The sequence below is a fragment of the Mercenaria mercenaria genome, chromosome 16 (assembly GCF_021730395.1).
Source record: "Mercenaria mercenaria strain notata chromosome 16, MADL_Memer_1, whole genome shotgun sequence".
In the NCBI taxonomy this organism is placed as follows: Eukaryota; Metazoa; Mollusca; class Bivalvia; order Venerida; family Veneridae; genus Mercenaria; species Mercenaria mercenaria.
Window position 1 is genome coordinate 30,234,363 of NC_069376.1, and position 20,679 is coordinate 30,255,041.

Here is a 20,679-nt window from a genome sequence, read left to right on the forward strand (position 1 = left end):
AGACTCCTTCAAATACATGTAATCAATACCCTATTCTAGTTGCCATGACAAACAAAAGGTTGCAATTTTTCTAAGATAACCATCTACTACATGCTCCAAACATCAATGATGACATTTAGAACTTAAAATATCTTCTCCTCTGAACTCGCTGGCCAACTAAAGAAATAATAGATCTAGCACAGTTTCTTGGGTAACCTCTGCCAAATTGATACAAGGTTCAGGAGTTTGTGTTTGATACTGTGTCCCGCTTACATTGAATCCACCATTATCATGATTATGTTTCGAAAAATGTCCCTCATCATTTAATGTCTCATTTAGTCAGGTGTATCAAAAATGTGTACTTATATTACATGGCATCTAGTATGACATTACAAGTACTAATTCGGTCATATCAAACAGTTATTAAACCCTTAGGCTGAAAGAAGTGTATCTATAATTATGTAATTTCAACAATACTTTATCTGTCGTTCAAGAGTTTGCATTTTTATTAATTTATTACCTTATGACACGAACTCATTTTCAGAATCTAAGATTTAAAGTCAAATCAATTTCATTACAATTTTTACAGTGTAGTTTCCTTCGTAACTTTGTATGTTTCCAAATTCATAGTATGACTAAGACCTAAATAAATAATGATATACATAGACTTACATTCAGAAAATTGCGTAATACATTACGTTTCTGTTATAGCAGGTTTTTTAGACTCAAGGAGACAAATACTACAGACTACAAATAATGAGTCTGGAATCAGAGAAACAGGTATTGGTTGCTACATTTATGGATATTATTCAGTCACATATTCCAAAACTTCAAGGAGGGATTTAAGTTTTACAGTAAAGACATGAAAACGTGACGTTATCAAGCTGAAATCGACATAAGGGGGTGAACAGGCTGAATGATTGTCTCCTGTCCTGCTTCCTTGTACCCTTAATGTTTTCTTTTCCAATTTTGCCCTCTCTTCTGAAAAGTTATTCTGTACATGTACGCATGTTTACAGTTCCATTTAGTTTGAATATTAGCTCACCTGAGCACAAAATGCTAAATTGTGACCGTTCTATGTCTGACGTACGTCGTCAATAATTAGACTGTTCATATCCCTGAGGTCACAACTAGGGCTCAATTTGAATGAAACCTGGTTAGAATATCAGAATCAATACATTCTAGTAGTAGTGAACACCGTTTGTTACTTCTAATCCTGTCCATGTTATATCAGTGCAATGGAAAAGTAAGCTATGCAGGATAACACAGTTATGCATTTAACACTCCTGAAATTGTTTTCTTCGATTTTCTCATATTTCTAGATATTTCTCAAACTGTGACACATATATATGAGTAGCAGAGAGTGTTTTCGTTACAAAAGTAGCGTTTTCAACATATTTTATCTTGCACAATTTTGTGGGTTTGATATAAAAAATATCACACTTTCCCCAGGGCACTAACTGATTTGATTTTTACACAGTTTTGTTTTCAGACGGCTAATACTTGTGGTAATAATGCGTTTTTTATGGCTATAGGTAAAACGTGCATGGTTTGCATGAGGTACTAGGTAAATAGTCACATAAACCTGCAATAAAGTCTTAGCGAAGTTGTCTCTAATTTTTCCAAATAATTTACCCAAGACTTTTTTATTTCACCTCGGATAAAACTTTCAGAAAATGATTTATTTTCTGACTGTGTACTTTGATGTTGTTAGCAATACGCATGTATCTAAAGTAGGATGTGTTTACATTTTTAGTTCCACTGTATAAATCCAGAAGTCATTCGTTCCTTCTTCATTTGGGATAGAAATAGGTAATTATGTCAATTGATATGAAAACCTTATAAGGGGCCTCCGTGACCGAATGGTTAAGGTCGCCGACTTTAAATCACTTTCCCCTCATCGGTAAGTGTTCGAGCCTAACTCGTGACGTAGAATCCCAATGTGAGGAAGCCATACAACTGACTTACGGAAGGTCGGTGGTTCAACTCAGTTGCCCTCATGTGATGATGCCCGTGGCACATGGGACTTTTTCTTTAAACTGGAAAGTCGCGATATGTCCTATTATTGTGTCGATGTGACGTAAACGCTCCTCCCCCATACACACCCGCAAAAATGTAAATATTCTACAGGGAACTTTTTATACATTTTAAAGATTATTTGTCACAGTGTTTGTCTGTATGAAATCTAGATGAATGTTGCAACCAAATCATCTGAGGTCAGAAACTGCGTCTTTTGGTCAAATATAAAACAACCCAAATTTTCTATTAAATCTCTACATAACTTTTTCCACATGTTTGCAAGTATGAAGCCAAATTCAAGTTTCCTTAACATTTTTAAGTGGTTCACTAGGTAAAAACATCGATGGACCTTGTTAACACCAAGTGAAGTAAAACTGGTACAACTGGGTCAAAGGTAAAACAAAGAGAGGAAAATCTTTTTAACACACTAAAAACAACGCTTGATCTTCCTAAAGCATTGCTGGAGTTTTTGCCTAAAATGATGTCTAGATAATCTGATGATACCTGAGTTCGCACAACTAGATTAATATAACAAATAATAGGGAAACCTTGCTTACACCGTAGATGCCACATTATCTAAATGGTCATCTTAAATCTTTGTCAGATCCTATGAATTCAGATCAAGTTATAAACTAGATTACCTGAGGTCAAAAACTTTCTCATTAATAGATTACCCCTTTTTATACGGTAGAGACCACACTTTCAACATGAGCGTCACAGTTTTGTCTGAGAGTGTCTGGGTTACATGTAGTCAAAAACTAGGCCACTATTTAATTATAGAAAAACCTTATATAACATTCTAGAGCCCACATGGCTTACTTCGTCGTCATAAATCATTGTCAGAATGCTTGTCTCTATAAGAATAGGCCATGTTCAGGATAACTAGGTCAAATAATATAAGAATTTTGTTAACAGTGTATAAGTCACATTGTCGAATTTATATTCATAAAATTTTGTTTGTCTTTATGAAATCTAGGTCAAGTATAAAACTTCGTTACGTAAGGTCTTAAGCTAGGACAAAAGGTCAAGACATAGACAAACTGATCTTTCTGGGACTTCTGGTTTAGCATGTTTGTGTTGTAAGGATAAATTTGTAACTGGGGTTGGGTAAAAAGTTAAATCACTAGATAAAGTCATTGAATAAATTGTTTTTTTATCTACCTGATTTTTAAAAGACATGGTACATGATTCTTTTCTGTGGCATTTAGGTCAAATTAGATACTAAGTTATTTAGGGTAAGAACTAGGTAGGGTAATCAGGGCCATCTCGTTTTTTTTATTATTTTTTTTGTATTATTACATGAGCATAATTTGTTTTACTTTGTGGTTCTGAGAGTTATGTTATATGCGTAAGAAGAGTTATTTTACTTACATTTTACTTACACTGTACATACTAAGGAATGCGATTTGGACCCTGTAAATCAGTTTAAACCCTCAAGAGTGGTTTTGTCACTAACTATTGAAAGTCGTTAATATTTTGATCTATATATCTTTCGGAAACGGGTATCCTCGAGAATTTGATAAAGTAACATCTTCATAAAAATGGGATATGAAATATCTTGTAACAGAAATACTTAAGATTTCTTTTATATTTAATATTTGATTGTGATGAAAAACAAATAGCAAATTATTTGCAAAGTAGTCCAGCGAAGTAGCCTTTCGGTATTAGAAATAGTACGAAGGTTAAAATCCTTAACTTGACTTCAGACTACGGCGGGTTTACTATGCTCTATGTATAAAGGAACGCTACAATTACTTTTTTTAAAGTTTGAGACACACTTTTTTAGGATAATACAATGCACACGAAGAACCATTTAAATGCAAAGGACGACTGACTAAATCTGGTCATGAAAATAAATGAAATGCACAGCACCTAAAACACCACCTAGCATCGACTTCAGAGAGACTCTGATTTTTCTGTATCAATTGCAACCGTGACCTTAGATATAAACATCAGTCGTATAAGAAAAATTAACACAAATGAAGTAAATAAAATAAATGTTGTTTTCCCCTAAACTTATCACATGAACAATAAAACGTTCCTGCAACATACAGTGCCGTTGATTAGTACCAGGGAAGTGCCCAAAGCTAAAAACAAACGAATAAAAAGAGGCAGTGACTTTTATCATAAACATAAACATGTATGTGCAAATTCGGATAGTCTTACGTTGATTTTTAACTATTAATTATAAATATATTAGGTAATTTTCCATGCTTCAATTTTCATAATCACAAGCTTAATCCTAGTGAATCTGTTATTTTCACTGTATAAGATGTGTTAATTCAATAATATATGCGTGTCCTTGCTGTAAAAAACAATGGTAACTTTACTCTATATTTACAGTGCAACACTTGTTTTATTATCAGTTTAAATGCTTCAGTACATAGAATAGTATACACGCACCGTTCATCAAAGTATTGCAAAGTATTTCCTCTGCTGCTCTATCAAAGTTTTACCTCTTACCAAAAGACAAAAGATCATTGTGATAATATATTACATTTCTACCAACGTTTACGTTTCAGGTGCAGTATATTTTTCGATTGAAAATAAATTATGAAACATATATAATGTAAAGTTATGCAGGAAATGATATAACAAAACCGGACCTATACATCGTTATTTGACTTTAAAATGTCATAGGGTCTTTCCTATTTACATACATTGATTTCCCGTGCTTCATTTAAATACGATACTGTTAAGTAGTAATACAATGCAGAAAATTATTCAATTGCTTTTAATTTAACTATCTGCGTTGAATATTGCAAGAAAAACATTTTGTCACTGGCTGTAGGTGCGGATGGTAATAGCTAGCTCTCGTTACCGGCCATTTGTCTGTATATATCCCACATGAATTACTATCATGTATTTTTCAATTTTGTAGAGATAGACCCTAAAATTTTCAATGATAGTTATACATAAAATAAAGTCTAGAAATTGATTTCCAAGTCCTTAAAAAAAAACAAAAATGATTTCACAAATGTGAAGTTGATGATAGTTTTGTTAATATCAATAACAGAAGTTTTAATTTTTAATTTAAAGTTGTGATCCACAAAGAATGACAACTCTTGCCTTGGGCTAGTACTTATAAGCAGAGATATCTATTAGTTTGCTTCCCTTGCAATTACACAACTGAGTGGAAAATGAAAACTGTTTCAGACACACTATCATACTTTTTATTTTTGCATAATTAAAACATTTAGGATTTATTCATTTGTGTTTGATTTACCCCTCAAAACATGGCTCCTATGATTCCGTCAACTAACATATGGTAAAAAATAAACTTTTAACAAGCCAATAATAAAATGAAGTACCAGTAAGTAAATAATAGTGCAGATAATATAGTTTTGCTTGTATAAAAATGTCACAATAGAGGCACTTTTGTAATAAAGAACGCCTGGTAGGAGTAGAAAAGGTGCAATTATATTTATCTCTATTTCTATGCCTACATTTTGTCTATATATTATTCCTATAATTTCATTTCATATTCATTATACATCCACATAAGTATCATTTTCTGGTATCATTAACTCCCATGCAGTTTAACCACAGTGACGGGTCTCAATTTGAAATTATTGACATCACCACCAATTTCCGTCACGCATGCGCACGCCAGAATAAATTTTGAAGTGAAACTTGAAATATTCGTCCCTCTTGTAAATTTATTACATTTGCTGTCTGCCTGTATCTTTAAGTAAACTATTTTTATGTTGTGTTGAAATTTGATCATTCCTCGTTTTCTCATTCATCATTTGATTCATTTCGTAGTAATTATTGAACTATTGTTATGAAACGAATGCGCACAGCCGGAATTTGATTTTGAATAGTTTTATTCACTTGGTTCTGAGCTATTGATAGAGAAATTAGTAAAGTGTTTTTTTTTTTTGCTCTGTTGCTGTGGATATTTTTCATTATATTCCACACATTTTATTTTTTTCAGAATGAAGTGAGTACACTGTACCTCTGTAGTACCTGGTTGTTGTGACAGTCACTGAGTAACAGAATCACAGTCCTGCATTTAGATTCGTTAGACTTACATAATATTCATTACCATAAATATTCCAATATCACACACATAAGTCTCAGAAGTTTTATAAAATTACCCAAAGTTCAATTCATGTAGCCAGCCTGAAATCAGTCATGTCTGTTAGTATCCATCATGTTTGGGTAACATGGAAAAAAGCGATCTGTCAAGTTCCGTAAAATAGTGCTGGGTTTATAGAGTATTTGATCAGCCCTATCACATCCGGTATGGCATATGACAATTTTAGTCAGTAATAGATTTTCTGTTCTTTAGTATTTATGTAAAGGTTTGTATGTTTGCTGGTGCAAACTTCACTTTGAGTTGCAAGTTCACCAACAGATGTGCTGTAGAGTGTAGAATTAAATTTGAGCTGATAATTGTTCAGTTTGAATTTGAAATAATATTAACAATATATTGAGAAAGAGTTTTGAATGATAGCCAGTACAAGTTACTTTGGAGTAGAGCTTATTTAAGCAAATACTGCTTACAAAATATATGAGTTACATTTTGTGAAAGTAATAGTGTTGAAAGTACGGGATACAGAAAGTAACATTAAACTTGAAGCCGGTTCAAGTTGATCAGTTTTTTTTTGAAAATTTTACAATAAGCTGATAATTAAGTACTATGAAAGGAAATGTATTCTGTGGTGCTTAAATTTTTGAAAAAAAAAATGAATACACAGAACATTTAGATGTGTTGTTTATTTAACTGGTAACCATAATTGTTATCCAGTTGTTGACTTTGTTGAAAATAGTTTTCTCCATTGAAAAAATATTCAGAAAACTCAGAGAAAAAGTATGGTGTACTAGGTGGGCCAAAAAAAATTGATTTTGAACTGAATTTTGTATTCAAATCAGCATTTTAGTGAACTGACACTGAATTAGAGAACTCTGCCAGTGTGTGTAAATTTCAGAGGTTATGTTTTTGAAATTTATTTCTATAATATGGTGGACTGACTGTGCCATAAGAAATTCAAAATATTCAAAAGAGACAATTAATTGTCAAATTTGGTACAGTTTTAATTTTGAAGCTTTATTTCTGAAGAATCTTTGAGTGCTTTATCATTTATTGTAAGGTGTACAATAAGTGCCATTTTATTGAAGTTGCAGTTCTTTGTATAATATTTTGCGTTTCTTAGAGTATTTCAACACCACTTGTCAATATTGCGTCAAACACTCATTTACGAACTGTTACTGAGGTAGAACTACATCATTATGCTGATATTTTACGTCATTCAGGAAAATACCATCTTTATCATACAGTGTCATGCCGAACTTAACAAGAAAGGGTTTACTTTTCAGATTTTATTTAAATACTCCTGAAAGAGAGTACATTATGAGACACAGTACAGGTACAGACAATACACCAGAAACAGGTGCATATAGTACCTCTAAGACTTAAAGACCGTCCATACATTGACAAAATAGGAGAAAGTCTTGCTTTTCAGACAGGCCTTCTGTTAGATATTCCCCATCCCTCCAAGATATTCTGGTGATGTTCTGGAAGATAGTATTCCAACACCTCCTCCTTCCAGACTACATGTATCTTCTCTCTCATATGCTAATAGTTTTTGTCAACCTTGTCATTACTCCTCTCCTAGGGTACCTAAACTGCCTCCATTTTCTGGTGAGAGCATGATGATTGTGCCTTTAATCTATGACGGTATGGGATCAACTCTTTGATCTGGAATAGAGTTTATCCTGAACACATACTTTTTAAATCTATCATGATGAGTTTAAAGGGCAAGGCCTGCACTATTTTTTTTCCTCTTGGAGAGAGTGCATCTGCCCAAGATAATTTAACTGAACTTGAATGCATCTACGGAAATGTAGTGAAAAGCTGTAGGAGAAGTTTTACTGTGCTTAACAGGAACCATCAGAATCCACAGCAGGCTATAGTCTATGGCTGGAGCAAATCTTATCAAAATCTACCCTGAAGTTTCACCAAACTACAAAGAATGAAATAGTATGTGGTAGATTATGGGCAGGCCTTTTTGATAAAGAGCTGCGAAATGCTCCAAGATACACGGTTGAGAGTATACATGATTATGGAGTGCTCAGAAGGAAACTTTGACAAATAGAGCAGGACTTAAATGTTGGTAAGAAGAACCCTCTTGTCTCACTTTCTCCTGTAGACAAGCATGAAGCAGCTTCAGCTCAGATGTAGCCTCTTGAACCTCAGAAACCTCCAGAGACTTCAGTGCAGCCTGCAATTTAGTTTATGCCATCTGTGGAGCATAAACATATTCAGCAATTACAAGACTTGAACACCCAGAAGAAACAGTTAAATACAGTGTGGGAACTGTGGAGAAGGAGCTTCAAAGTCTGAAGAAGTCCAGGAACTACAAGGGTGGTTACCATGACAAGAATAGATGGAGTGATAGAAGTAAAGAACAAGGATCTTCAAAGGAGGCACCACAGAAGACAGACAAAAAGGAAATGGCCAAAGAGAAGCTTTTAAACGAGAAGGGACCTTCCTTCCCTGTAGGGCCAAATGAAGGTCATTCTGTATCTACAGGTCCCAAACTTACACCTTTGGTAGGACACGCCATTGTGGTAGATGTTCTCCTTAATGACACTTTTTGTAAAGGTTTGCTTGACTCTGGAAGCATGGTTTCTTCTTTTCTGGATCTTTTTATTCTTCTTTAGATCCCAGGTCAGAACGACACTGTCTTACAGATTTTAGTTTAGATATTTTTAGTGCTAATTTTTCTTCTGTTCCTTACATTGGCTATGCCATTATCGACATTGATATAGCCAAGGTTGATCCTGTTTCTGTTCCAATCTTGATAGTCCAAGGTACTACTAATTTTTCTTCAGTTTCTGTACTTGTTGGTACTATTGTTTTGAATTTCTACAAAACTTCAGCACTTAGTAGTCAAGCCCCAGTGGAATAGAGTGATGTTTTTCCTGTTTTATCTTCTGTGCATTGTCATCCTGTTTAAGAGATACCAAAATAAAGATCCCGCCTTTTGAGACTCGTACTGTTATGGGCAAAGTTTGTATAGTCGGAGAGATGTCAGAAGCTGAATGAAAGTATTGACAATGCAGCCACTTTGTCTGTATAGCCAAACTTGGTTCATGTGAAACCTTCCACTTCTTTTTCAAATTGCAGGATTCCTGTCAGAATGTGTAACAAGCGTGCACATCCTGTGGCTATTAAACCTAATTTTCTTTTTTGTCGTCTGCAAGATGCTGATGTTGGTTGGAGAATTGACGCTATTGAAGGTTCTTCAGCCAAGTCCCATCATGCAAACAAGTCGCTTGAAGACTTAGGTATTTTAGTTCCCGCTGACGTTTTTTCCATGGATGAGCATAGTAGGGCCTAGGATTTCTTTCTCTGGTTGTAAACAAATAGTTTTCATCTGGTCCAACAGATCTTCGATGCACCAATACTGTAGAGTACGGTATTGAGCTCAACGACTCCAGTCCTTTCAAGAAACATTATTGACATTTCTCTTCTGGAATGTATGAAGAAGTCTGAGAAAATTTTAAGGACGTGCTATTAGAGAGTCGAAAAATCCGTTTTGATCCAATATTGTTCTTGTACTGAGAAAGGACGAATCGTTGAGATTCTGTATGGACTATCTTCGCCTGAACATATTGGCGATTAAGGACACCTATGATTTTCCTAGGATTGAAGGGACCATTGACAGTTTAGCTGGTGCTAAATACTCCGCCAAGCTCAACTTGAGATCAGGATACTGGCAAGCCGCCATTAAGGCAGCTGAAAAGCACAAAACAGCCTTCTCAGTCGGGTCTCTTGGTGCAACCGCATGGGCTTCGGACTTATCGACGCCTCCGCCACGTTTCAGCGTCTGATGTAGCATGCTATCGGAGAACTGAACCTTCCCGAAAGCCTCATTTATCAGGACGATGTGATTGTATTTATCAAGTCCAAAAAGGAGCATTTCCAGCGTCTTACATCAGTTTTTAGCGGTTGGAAAAGGTTGGCCTCAAACTCAAAGGATCCAAGTGTGACTTTTCTGTACCAGTCTGGAGTATTTAGACTATATTGTGAGCGAAAAGAGAGTTGAGACAGACCAAGAGAAGATAGCTGTTTTGAAGAAATGGCCTGTGCCAATGTTCATGATGAATTAAGGGGGCTACTTAGGATTTCCTGGGTACTGCATGTGGTATATTGAGGGATTTTTCCAATTAGCCAAGCCTTTGAAAGACTTTTTTGATGGCTATGCTGCCAACAAAGCCAGTACGTCTAAGAAGAAACCATTATTTTGGACCTGAGGTTCTGAGCAACAGTCAGCCTTTGGTTCTCTTCTTGAACGCCTTAGTTCCCCTTCCATCTTAGCTTATGCTGATTTTAGCGAGCGATTTCTGCTCAATGTTGAAGTTAGTGGTGTAGAGCTAGGTGCCATCTGACAAAGTACTTGATCTTCTACACGAAGATCTGAGAATGACCCTTTCACATTCGTCTTCTGTATATTTTGGATTTTCAATATTGCTATTTTTATTTTTGCAAATCTATTTTTATTTGAATCAATCAGACGACTTGTTCGAATGTCAAAGAGTAAGAAAAATGTGCAGTCAGTCACGGGCTCGAACCCGGGATCCCTCGATTACAAAGCAAGTGCCCTACCGACAGAGCTAACCGGCTATCTGACATTTTACAACATAAAAATTGTAAATATCAAACACCAAGGCTAAATATAGATTTTTAAGCTTGCAAAATGTTGTAAGTAAGCCTTTTGATTGGCTAGCGGAAGGGTCGTCAAAACGAGGCTATCAAAAGCTCGTCCTCAGATCATAAGCATAGCGTACTTTAGTCAGATTGAGGTTAGTTGCTGTGTTGTACCAGCTTCGGGAAGGCAAGGAGAGGGTTATTGCTTTCGCCAGTCGTGGGTTAAGACCGAATGAACGGAGTTGTTCCGCCCACAAGCTTGAGTTCTTGGCACTCAAATGGGCTGTCACAGATAAATTCAAAGATTAGCTTTACAGCAATTCTTTCAAAGTCCGTACTGATAATAACCCATTGGCCTGTGTTCTGTCTTCTGCTAAATTAAATGGTACCTCTCATCGTTGGTTAGCTTCATTAGCTAACTTTGATTTTAAAATTAGCTATAGGAATGGAAAATCCAATGTTGTTGATGACATACTTTCACGGTTCCCATCTTCTTCTGAATTCTCTACTGTCATGTAGGCACTTTGCCTCGGGACTTTAGTTTCCCTTCAGAAATTCCCTCTTTAGACTGTAATCCCTTTTCTCAGACAGCAAGGTGACAGCAAGCTGACGCAGATGGAGATGAACCGTTTGGCACACATTTCAGCGGCATTGACTGGGCTTAGAGCAGATTAAGGACACCACCTTAGCACGTGTGATTAAGTTGGTTCAGACAGGTCGCAAACCCACGAGACGTCTTTGTTCTCTGGAGGATCCTATTGTCCGATAGTTCTTCAGAGAATGGCCAAATCTGTTTGTTAAGGATCACAATTTTTATCGCAAAGGTCTAGTTTCTTGTTATGCTGTTTACTACCTAATCCTTCCAGAGGTTTTCAATGAAATAGCCTTTACGGGTCTTCATGATGACGTTAGTCGTCAGGGTCGTGAGAGACTTTTTGTAGACTTGTGAAATCTAGGTTCTTTTGGCCAGGTTTTGAAACAGTTAGTTGATCTACGTCCCGGGGCTAGAGGGCGTGGACCGTAGCATGCATTTCCACAAACGTAAATGAATAGGCTGTATTAAACCGAGCCTGCAACATTTTCGTTTTGTCGTGTTGAGCGACATGAGGAGTTTTCACTTCATCTAGTTTAAGAATTGTCCTCGCTATATTGTCGGAAGACACCAGGTAAAGTTTCTGCTGGTTTGGTCCCCCTTGAATCTTCATATCCAATCGAACTCGTTTGTATGGATTTCTTGTCTGAAGAAATGTCAGCGGGCGATAATAAAAATGTGCTGGTCATCACTGACCATTTCACCCGTTTCGCCCCAGCCATATCCACGAGGAAACAGACTGCCCGTATTACGGCCAAGGTCATTTTTGAGCAGTTCATCTGCCATTATGGCTTTCCAGCACACTTGCATAGCGACCAGGTTCGGAATTTTGAAGGAGCAGCGATAGAGGAGCTGTGTAAGATTGCCAACATTGACAAGTCTGACACAACTTCTTATCACCCTCAAGGAAATGGTATAGATGAACGCTTCCACCAGACGCTTTTGAATATGTTAGGGACCCTGGAAGTAGACCAGAAGAAGAACGGAAAAGCCCATATTCCCACTTTACCCCATCCCTACAACTCAACAAGAAACGACAGGACATAATCCTCATGTTTTTTATGTTCACGAGACATATTTGTCTTTCTATTGACGACTTTCTCGGAATTAAGCCCGATTCTTCTCCGTCTCAATAAAAATATTCTGTGTATGGTTCCAATCCGAGGAAGCGGCTCGACTTTGCTTACAAGGTTGTCGGCAGTCCAAGCGTCACAAACGGCGATATAACTTTAGGGTTAGGGACGCCAACATACAGCCAGGAGAGTTTTAATTAGGAATGTTGGGCTTAAGTGTAAGCATTAGTTGGCTGACAGGCGGAATGAAGATGATCATATCGTTATTTCTCCACCAAATGCTTCTATTCCTGTTTTCAGGTCAAAAGGGAACATGCCTGAAGTGGTTTAAAACCCTTTACATAAACCTTCTCCTGCCATTTAGGGCTTTGCCTGTAAGAATGAAGCAGCTTAGAAGAAGTACTAAGGATGCAGAACCTACGGTTCAATCAGACGTTGTGCCATCTGTGCAGACAGAACCCTTGAATAAGCCTACTTCCACTGAGATTTCTGCTTCTATTCCCTCTCGCAGTGAAACTTCTCCACCTCACATCCCAAGGTCCACAGATGTATCTAGATATGTCATTCCAAAGAAAAAGTCATCTGGACTCAATCCTCAAGCTCAGGAATTCATTCCTAGAAGAGAAGCCCGTTTCAGAGATAAAGAAGCCAGGTTGCGGTCTAAAGACACTGTTTAGTTTAGTAGCAAGTATGATTTTATATTTGACAGTACAGTGCTTTTATTTACACTACAGTGCATTTGAACAGTGAACAGTGTTTTATATTTTCTACTTGTACATGTTATCATGGTTTTATATTTTTAAACAGCTGAACATCATCGTGAACTATACTTTGTCCAGTAAGATATTAGCAGTGTAGTATATCTATCCAGTGAATATTATGCCAGTATTGCATTGTTATCATGACACAATAATTGTTGCGAAATAGATATAGTATCTCAATTATCAGATTATTTTTACTAATACCCTGAAATCCCGAAAATAAGCCGCGGCTTATTTTAATTTTTCGTAAGGATTGGGTGGCTTTTTGTCGAGACTGGCTTATTTTTGAGTCCGGCGAACTTTTGAGTACATATATTCAGTAACGGTTTAAAAACCGGCATATTTTCGAGTACCGAAATACTGAAGATACAGATGTCATATTTTTGCTTTTTAGTAAAAACATCGACGTCGGTAAATACTTGTACTTCTGACTGAATAGCTGTTTTGTTACAATTGGTTACAGTTTCTTATTGAAAATTATCGGATGCTAACATTTAATTACCCATTAAAACGTTTTGTCTGGCCTAACAAACAAATAATTGAGACAGGAATTTTATTGCTTTTAAAATTTATGTTTTAATTTGTCCATGGTTTTAAAAATAAGCACACCTTGTATTGCTTTAAGTGTTTATTCCAAAGTATGTTTTATTGCTATTACTTGTGGAAATAAATCTGCTATGTACACGTTGGTAACTTTTGCTATCTTATATAGTGTCCCAACATAGTCATTGATACTATTACTGTTACAAAAACCTGGACGGCTTATTTTTGAGTGCGGCGAATTTATGAGCCCTTTTAGCCTGTAGAAAAATGGTGGCTTATTTTCGAGACTGGTTTATTTTCAAAACCGGCTTATTTGCGGGATGTCAGGGTATCTGATAAAATAATCTGTGTGTTCGTTGTGTTTAAGTAAACAGAAATTAAATTTTGTACGTAATTTTGCTGGATTAGTTGATTTTATGAAGCTACATTGTTATCACTCAGAACAAAGAAAGAATGCATTATCTGACAAAGAAGTGTAGGCGGAAGCGTCATTTGTGAAATCAATTCAAGCGTCAAGATTACGTTTCTTAATTCATTTCTGACAGATAATGCTCAAATTCATTGAAAGCAAACGTGTAGACATGGTGCTCTGGGTTCCTGTTCTCGTAGGCACCTTTAAAATGTAGGTAATTTACACGTATCATTTGTATAATAGTTTAAACTTTACAGTTTATGTTTCATTTCAGACACTGCTAGGAGATACAAAATAAAAGAATGCATCCAAACGCCAACCGCTGATTTGCACAGGTAAGGAACTATATATGTTCGACATAATAACATTATTATTATTATAATACCAGATTTATATAGCGCCCTTTTCATGATAAACACGTTCAAAAGCGCTTTACATATTCTGCAGCCACACAGGGCGCGAAATCATCCTCTACTAGTACAGACACAGAGCGATCTGACCAGAGGGACAGAGTGAGATAAAGCTCCCAGAACAGACAGAGAGAACTTTTCAGATACAAACGTGTCCGGCTAACTTAGCCTAGCTCTTTTAACATGCTATAATATAACTTAAGCGAATTGCATTTTGCATTAAAAGTATTTAAGTTGACCTACAACGATTTACAAAACTTTATTTGTTTAAATCGTCAAAGGTTTTCGTCTTCTGTGGTATGTTCAAAAAGTATATATAAATATAAAGTTTCTAATACTATAACTATTACTTCGATGTCTGCATATTTTGAGTGATCTAATACATTTAAGCATAACTGAGGCGTCAATGGTGCAATCAAACTAATAAGTATACAAACAAAAACTATTGTCAGAGTGAGATGTTTGTTCTGTGATTTCAGATGAGATAATTGCATATAAGTATTTTATTCGGAATACACACCCATAGGTTAGAAAGTAATAATATTCATAGACACTATGATATCAAGACATTTAAATAACTAATCTTTAATAAACAAAGTCATTGTATATTGTTTTAGACTTTCATCTTCCTCTTATTGTTCTTTATAGATAGAATAATTTACATTCAATTCCACTCGGTATTTGCGAAGTATTAAATTAAATTCAAAAGTGTAATTATATATTTAGTGCACAATGTAAGATAAACTGAGTTAAAAAGGAAACAGTTCTTATAACTGCACTATATTACATTTTTGTTTGCTGATATCTATCTTACTCGATATTTCGAACTTATATGTAACTTCCGGCTATCACGAAGACATTTTCAAGTCCGTTCCTTAAATACGTGCACCAAATACATTTTAAAGTCGAATATCGGTTATCTCGAAGTTAAAGGGTATTCGTACTTTGGGATACCGAGGTTCATATATGTCTTAAACAGATTTTAAGCATAATTTAAAGCACAGATTATGCTGGAATCTAAAGTATTTCTACTGTGGAGAGATACAAAGATAACAGTATGTTGGTATTTGCCGCAAAAGTTTACTGAAGTCAATTGCAGGTGAAGTGCATTTGTGTTTGATTTTCATGTTATAATGATTACTTTCTAAATTATATCAAAATTCTATTTTTTTTTTTCATTGAAATTAAAGTTTTGAAAAACGCAGATGATAGATTGTAATATGGCATAGTCAAAAGCATATATATTTTTCCGATAGTCCTTTTGAACATCCTATCCGTTTAAACTCCATATGTTTTCAGTGTTGTTCCAAAGGGGAGAAAATGCATTCATTATATTGCGTCGGTAAAATGCTGGCCCAGAGTTTACAAATCACAACAAGTTATCAAAGATTTGGTAGAAAGATGCTCATACTTTGAAGACATGTTTGAATTGCCTGGGAAACAACAAACAGATCTATTAGAGATAGACATTTACATCGACAGCAATATAGAACTCGACCATACCAAATTGCTCGTGCGATGTGAGAAATCTGAAACAAAGGGCACAGAGTATCTAAGCGTATTCCAGAGGAATGTGGCAGAAGAGTCATTTTCAATGAGAGAGAAATTTTCTGGAATATTCATTGACAAGGAAGGAGTGAAACTTGTAGAAGCAGTTTCCTCTGAGCAAATAGAGGTAGTCGTAGCGAATCGAGTGAATAAGGAGTCATTTGTCGAACAGCCACACCAGTTCGAATTGCAACGGGCTAAACAGGAATTGAGCTCCATTCTCGAGCTTTTCGTATTCGAAATACTAACTGCAAAATTTAACAATTTAAAACAGTTTTATCAAAATAGGATGCATGAACCAATCAGTAAGCACTCTTCTATTCTATGTATCACCGGTGTATATGTATATGTATAAAGTGACTTCACGTACAAATCTCATATATTACTTAAGGACGGCTAAAGGGAGTGTCACTTGAATTTAATGATACATGAAATGCGTTATTCATCTAAAAGTTTTAGAATCTTTTAATGACAATGCTTGTCACCCACTTAAATAATATATATATTTTTATTTTGCAATGAGGATTGTTCTACCTCATCTCCTAATGATATCTAAATATTCCACAAATACTAAGATTTTCTTCCCAATATAAAACCGTTTCTTGCTGTAATTTATTACTTTTTATAATTGTTTACAAGAAGACGAAACAGGCGGCAGTAATGAATCAAGTACCAGCGAACTAGTAAAACAGCACAAAGACGATGTAGAACAACTGCTCGGTGAAATAATTGCGTTCTTCAAACGGAGCACTTTGCCGGAAAACAAACGCCCGGTCGGCCTTGGATTTGAGAAGAAAGAAATTAGTGAAAAGGTAGTTCTATAATTGAACGTACAGTCCATATATATATATATATATATATATATATATATATATATATATATATATATATATATATATATATATATATATATATATATATATTCATCTTGTATCAATACTAAAAATATTATGAAATATTGCTAAACGAATTATATGTCTGTAAATAAGAGGATTTGAAGACGAAAGTGGTCATAATAAATTGCTTGCAGTGTCATTAAAAATATCTTCCCTTATCCGTGAAATCGATAGACAAAGCAGAAAAATTGTATATCACGAACACTCTAGTAGTCAGAATGTTAAGTTTTTCATGCCTGTGTTTGTCTCTTTCAGATCTACTAACATGTTATTAAGTTAAATGCGTTATCTTACATATTATTTCAAATATTCATAATATTTATGACAGACTGATTAAAAGTGGTGTGTTTATAAACGGTTCAGTACATTATATGTTGTATAATTGTTTGACATGCACTTCAACGTTTATGCTCTACAGCAAAAACAATATTGGTATACAAAACCATTTAAAACAATTACAATATTTTAACGTCATTTTAACCTGTAACTTGAAAAAGAATGTCAATTTTAAGCTTGTCATTTTTATTAGAAATATTCAGTTTTAACCAACACTGAAATAGACTGATCGAAAACGAACAACAGTGACGGACTGTCCTGATAAATGTCTAGAGGAAATATAGCTTTTCTTAACGTAATTATAAATAATCCAGATCACCGGACACAGTAAATCATGCTCTTATTCTTTTCTTGCTGATAAAGAAACAGCTGCTGTTAACTGCTTTTAACACAAGATAAATTCCATTTATATCACATATGGAAGTCAAAACATCAAATATTGAACAAATTCACATACCTCTTTCATACCGAACAACACAGATGTCGACTAAAATTTCGTAATGTTGTTACTCAGTGCAAAATCACTCATTCGAATCTACGTTCAAATATACTAAAATGCCTTTTACTTGATTCCCGGATATCAGTATTATTCTAAATAATATACATTACTAATCTTATGAATATATGGAAATTTCTGTTTTAATAATAAGCCTGGAACTGACTAACTTAATTCAGAGTCCAGTCAGAGAACAGCTTATTACTTACTAATATAAAGTTTGCTTCTGTATAAATATTATTAATTTCCAGATACCTTAACAGTAACAAATCAAATACCAAAAGCAATGGTATCTCAAGAGTAAGAATAACAAAGTTGCAAGAACACTGTCTCCCCAAATTAGTGGGTATTAATATACAAACAAAGGAATAGGTTAAGAAGAATGATGAATAAAATACGGAGAAGGCAAGTTTCAAAAAACAAATGTCATGTGAAAACTAATAATCTCGAATTGTCGGTCTTAATTATAAATTGCCCTCACTGTGAGAGACAAACCAGTATGCATCCATGCCATAGTCTATCATTCGCATTTCATTATTATTCAGTCATTTTGTTTTGAAATTGACAACAAACGTTTGTTTGAAATGTTTGTTTCAGGTGAAAGAGCAGCTGTTTGGCCTTGATAAAACTATTCGAGGATGCGGATACTGTCACAGTACATTTAATGTAAATGTTGAAAAACTGTCCGACGAAGAAGAAACTATGAGACGCCAGAAACACATAACGGAGTTTTTAGAAAGAAATGGTGTTACAAAAATTAAATTTAACATCGTCTCCAAGTCAGTGGCCGAATATAAACGTGTAGGTGCCAGGATAAGTGTTCCTCGGGCCGCACAACCAACCTTGTACCGTAAAGGAACGCTTGGAGGATTTGCATCTTTCAGTAGGGGTAAAGACGAATCTTCATGTGCGCTGTTCTCTCAGCATGTCGCACTAGGTTGCAGTGCAAAATTGTATGTCGATGGTGACAATGGAAAGCTGACCGAGTTCGGAGAGATATTAGAAGATACATTACAAATTGGAAGCTATGATATAGCAGCTGCTAAAATACACGACCATCATGTTCCACAATGTGATGTTCAATTCAAGAACTCAGAAAACGCTCCACTCCCAGGAAAACTTAATACACCAGCAACTAACATCGATTTACAGGTAATACTATTCTATTGATGTCTTACGGATTTATATGAGTACTTTTCACTTGAATATTGAATGCATAGTCAGAAATGTAATTTATTCCGTATAAACTGCTTTGAAGAAACTATAATTAATGATAAATTTATCTATATCGAACAAGATTAATGTTTTGTGTACTTGTATTGACCCAACTGGTTAAAAACTTTAAAACTGAGGCATATATGTCCTAACAAAATTCGATATTTACTATATTATTTAACTTACAATAGGATCTTCATGTCCACTTGTGGGGATCGGTGTCGACACCTGGACTTGGAATAATAAAAATTCCAAAATTGAGCTATCCTGAGATGACGGAGACGTACATGCAAATAGAAGACAGAAACCCATCCGAACGAATGGCTGTTGAAGGTGACAGTGGTGCCATAGTTTGTGCAGATGATCTTGATGACGAACACGTCCATGTTATTTCAATGCTGATAGGTACAAATACTGACAAAGAAAAACTTAAAGATCCCAATGAGAAAAGAACATATATCGCTTTTCCTGTACAGAAAGGCGTCGAACGTTTACAAATGAAGACAGGTGGTACATTTTCGCTCAGGGGAGTTAGCAAGGATGAGCAAAATTAATTATAGAAAAAACTGTTTTAAAAGAAAACATTTCCGGAATGGCGTTTTGTAACTTGATACATAATTTTAACTAAGACTTATTTTTGTCAATGATCCCAAATGCCAGGAATGTATTGAACAATCCAAGTGCAATGGGAGGTGAGGGAGAGGGGGGGCGGGGGGGGGGGGGGGGGGGGGGGGGGATGAAATGTGATAAAATGTCTTATAATTTAAAACACGTGAACCACTTTAAGTCACAATATAAATCAATCAAGTATGTGCTTATATTTCATATAGTTTTAATGTTTTAGACATATTTTACCACTTTTACTTCTTTACATAATTATGCAGATGGTAAAGATAACTCGGTTTTATCATTAAGTAAATATATAAATGTCATTTTCAAGTTAAATCGTTTGCCCTCCCTAGAATTACATTGTACGCAGGTACAAACGTCATATTAAAAATGTCATATTTTATCTTAATTCTATTTTCAACAATTATGTTTCATATTTTTAAAAGGGAACATTTAATGAATGAGTAGACAATAAATAGCTTTTATTTTATGCTCAAAATAGTTAAAAAGAAATGCCATTATCTATGATATTGAATCTTAGTTGATCATGTAATTGGATCGCTTTACAAAATACAATTTACAATAATTTTACATGCATTACGTGCATGGCATTATTCCGTATAATTACCATTGAACGCGTATACATGTCTGAGCTTATGTTTAAAAGTAGTAAAGCTTCCAACATCTGTAATTTCTCGTGGATTTCTAGCAATTTACAATTTTACATGCTAATAATGCATATAATGTCATGTTTTCAAAAGGTTTGAATTTTCGTTTGCCGAGGGTTGAAAAAGAAAACAATTACTATTCATACTGCTCCTCTTCAATCTCTACACGCACATGTCATCAATAACTGTGTGGAATTATAAGTATGTTGTAGTTTACATTAAATTCCTTATTTTCAAGTATTTTGTGATTTCTACAAATTCATAGTGAATTATTAAGAATATGTGCATCATTAGATATGCACATCGCGTAATTATTTCTTAAATAGGCTGAACTTTATATGTATTTACTTGTTCTGAATATGTACTTATAATATTGTGTAAATTAACTGGTGGAATGTTAAATCACTAACCTAAACACTGTTTATAATTTCTGTTTTAATTATTACTGTGTTATTCATGTTAC

General features: G+C 35.0%; 2 protein-coding genes across 4 annotated transcripts in view; both read left to right on the plus strand.

The window, feature by feature from the left end:
- The window catches only part of LOC128549280 (uncharacterized), a 34,997-nt gene extending 15,504 nt beyond the window's left edge, over window positions 1-19,493 (plus strand). Inside the window, exons 5-9 of the mRNA XM_053525840.1 lie at window positions 14,313-14,373; window positions 15,748-16,301; window positions 16,636-16,808; window positions 18,322-18,876; window positions 19,131-19,493. Coding sequence (XP_053381815.1) covers window positions 14,313-14,373; window positions 15,748-16,301; window positions 16,636-16,808; window positions 18,322-18,876; window positions 19,131-19,493 — 1,706 coding nt within the window. The remainder of the gene's footprint in view (window positions 1-14,312; window positions 14,374-15,747; window positions 16,302-16,635; window positions 16,809-18,321; window positions 18,877-19,130) is intronic.
- The window catches only part of LOC128549572 (uncharacterized), a 372,750-nt gene that overhangs the window by 221,688 nt on the left and 130,383 nt on the right, over window positions 1-20,679 (plus strand). The window lies entirely within an intron of this gene.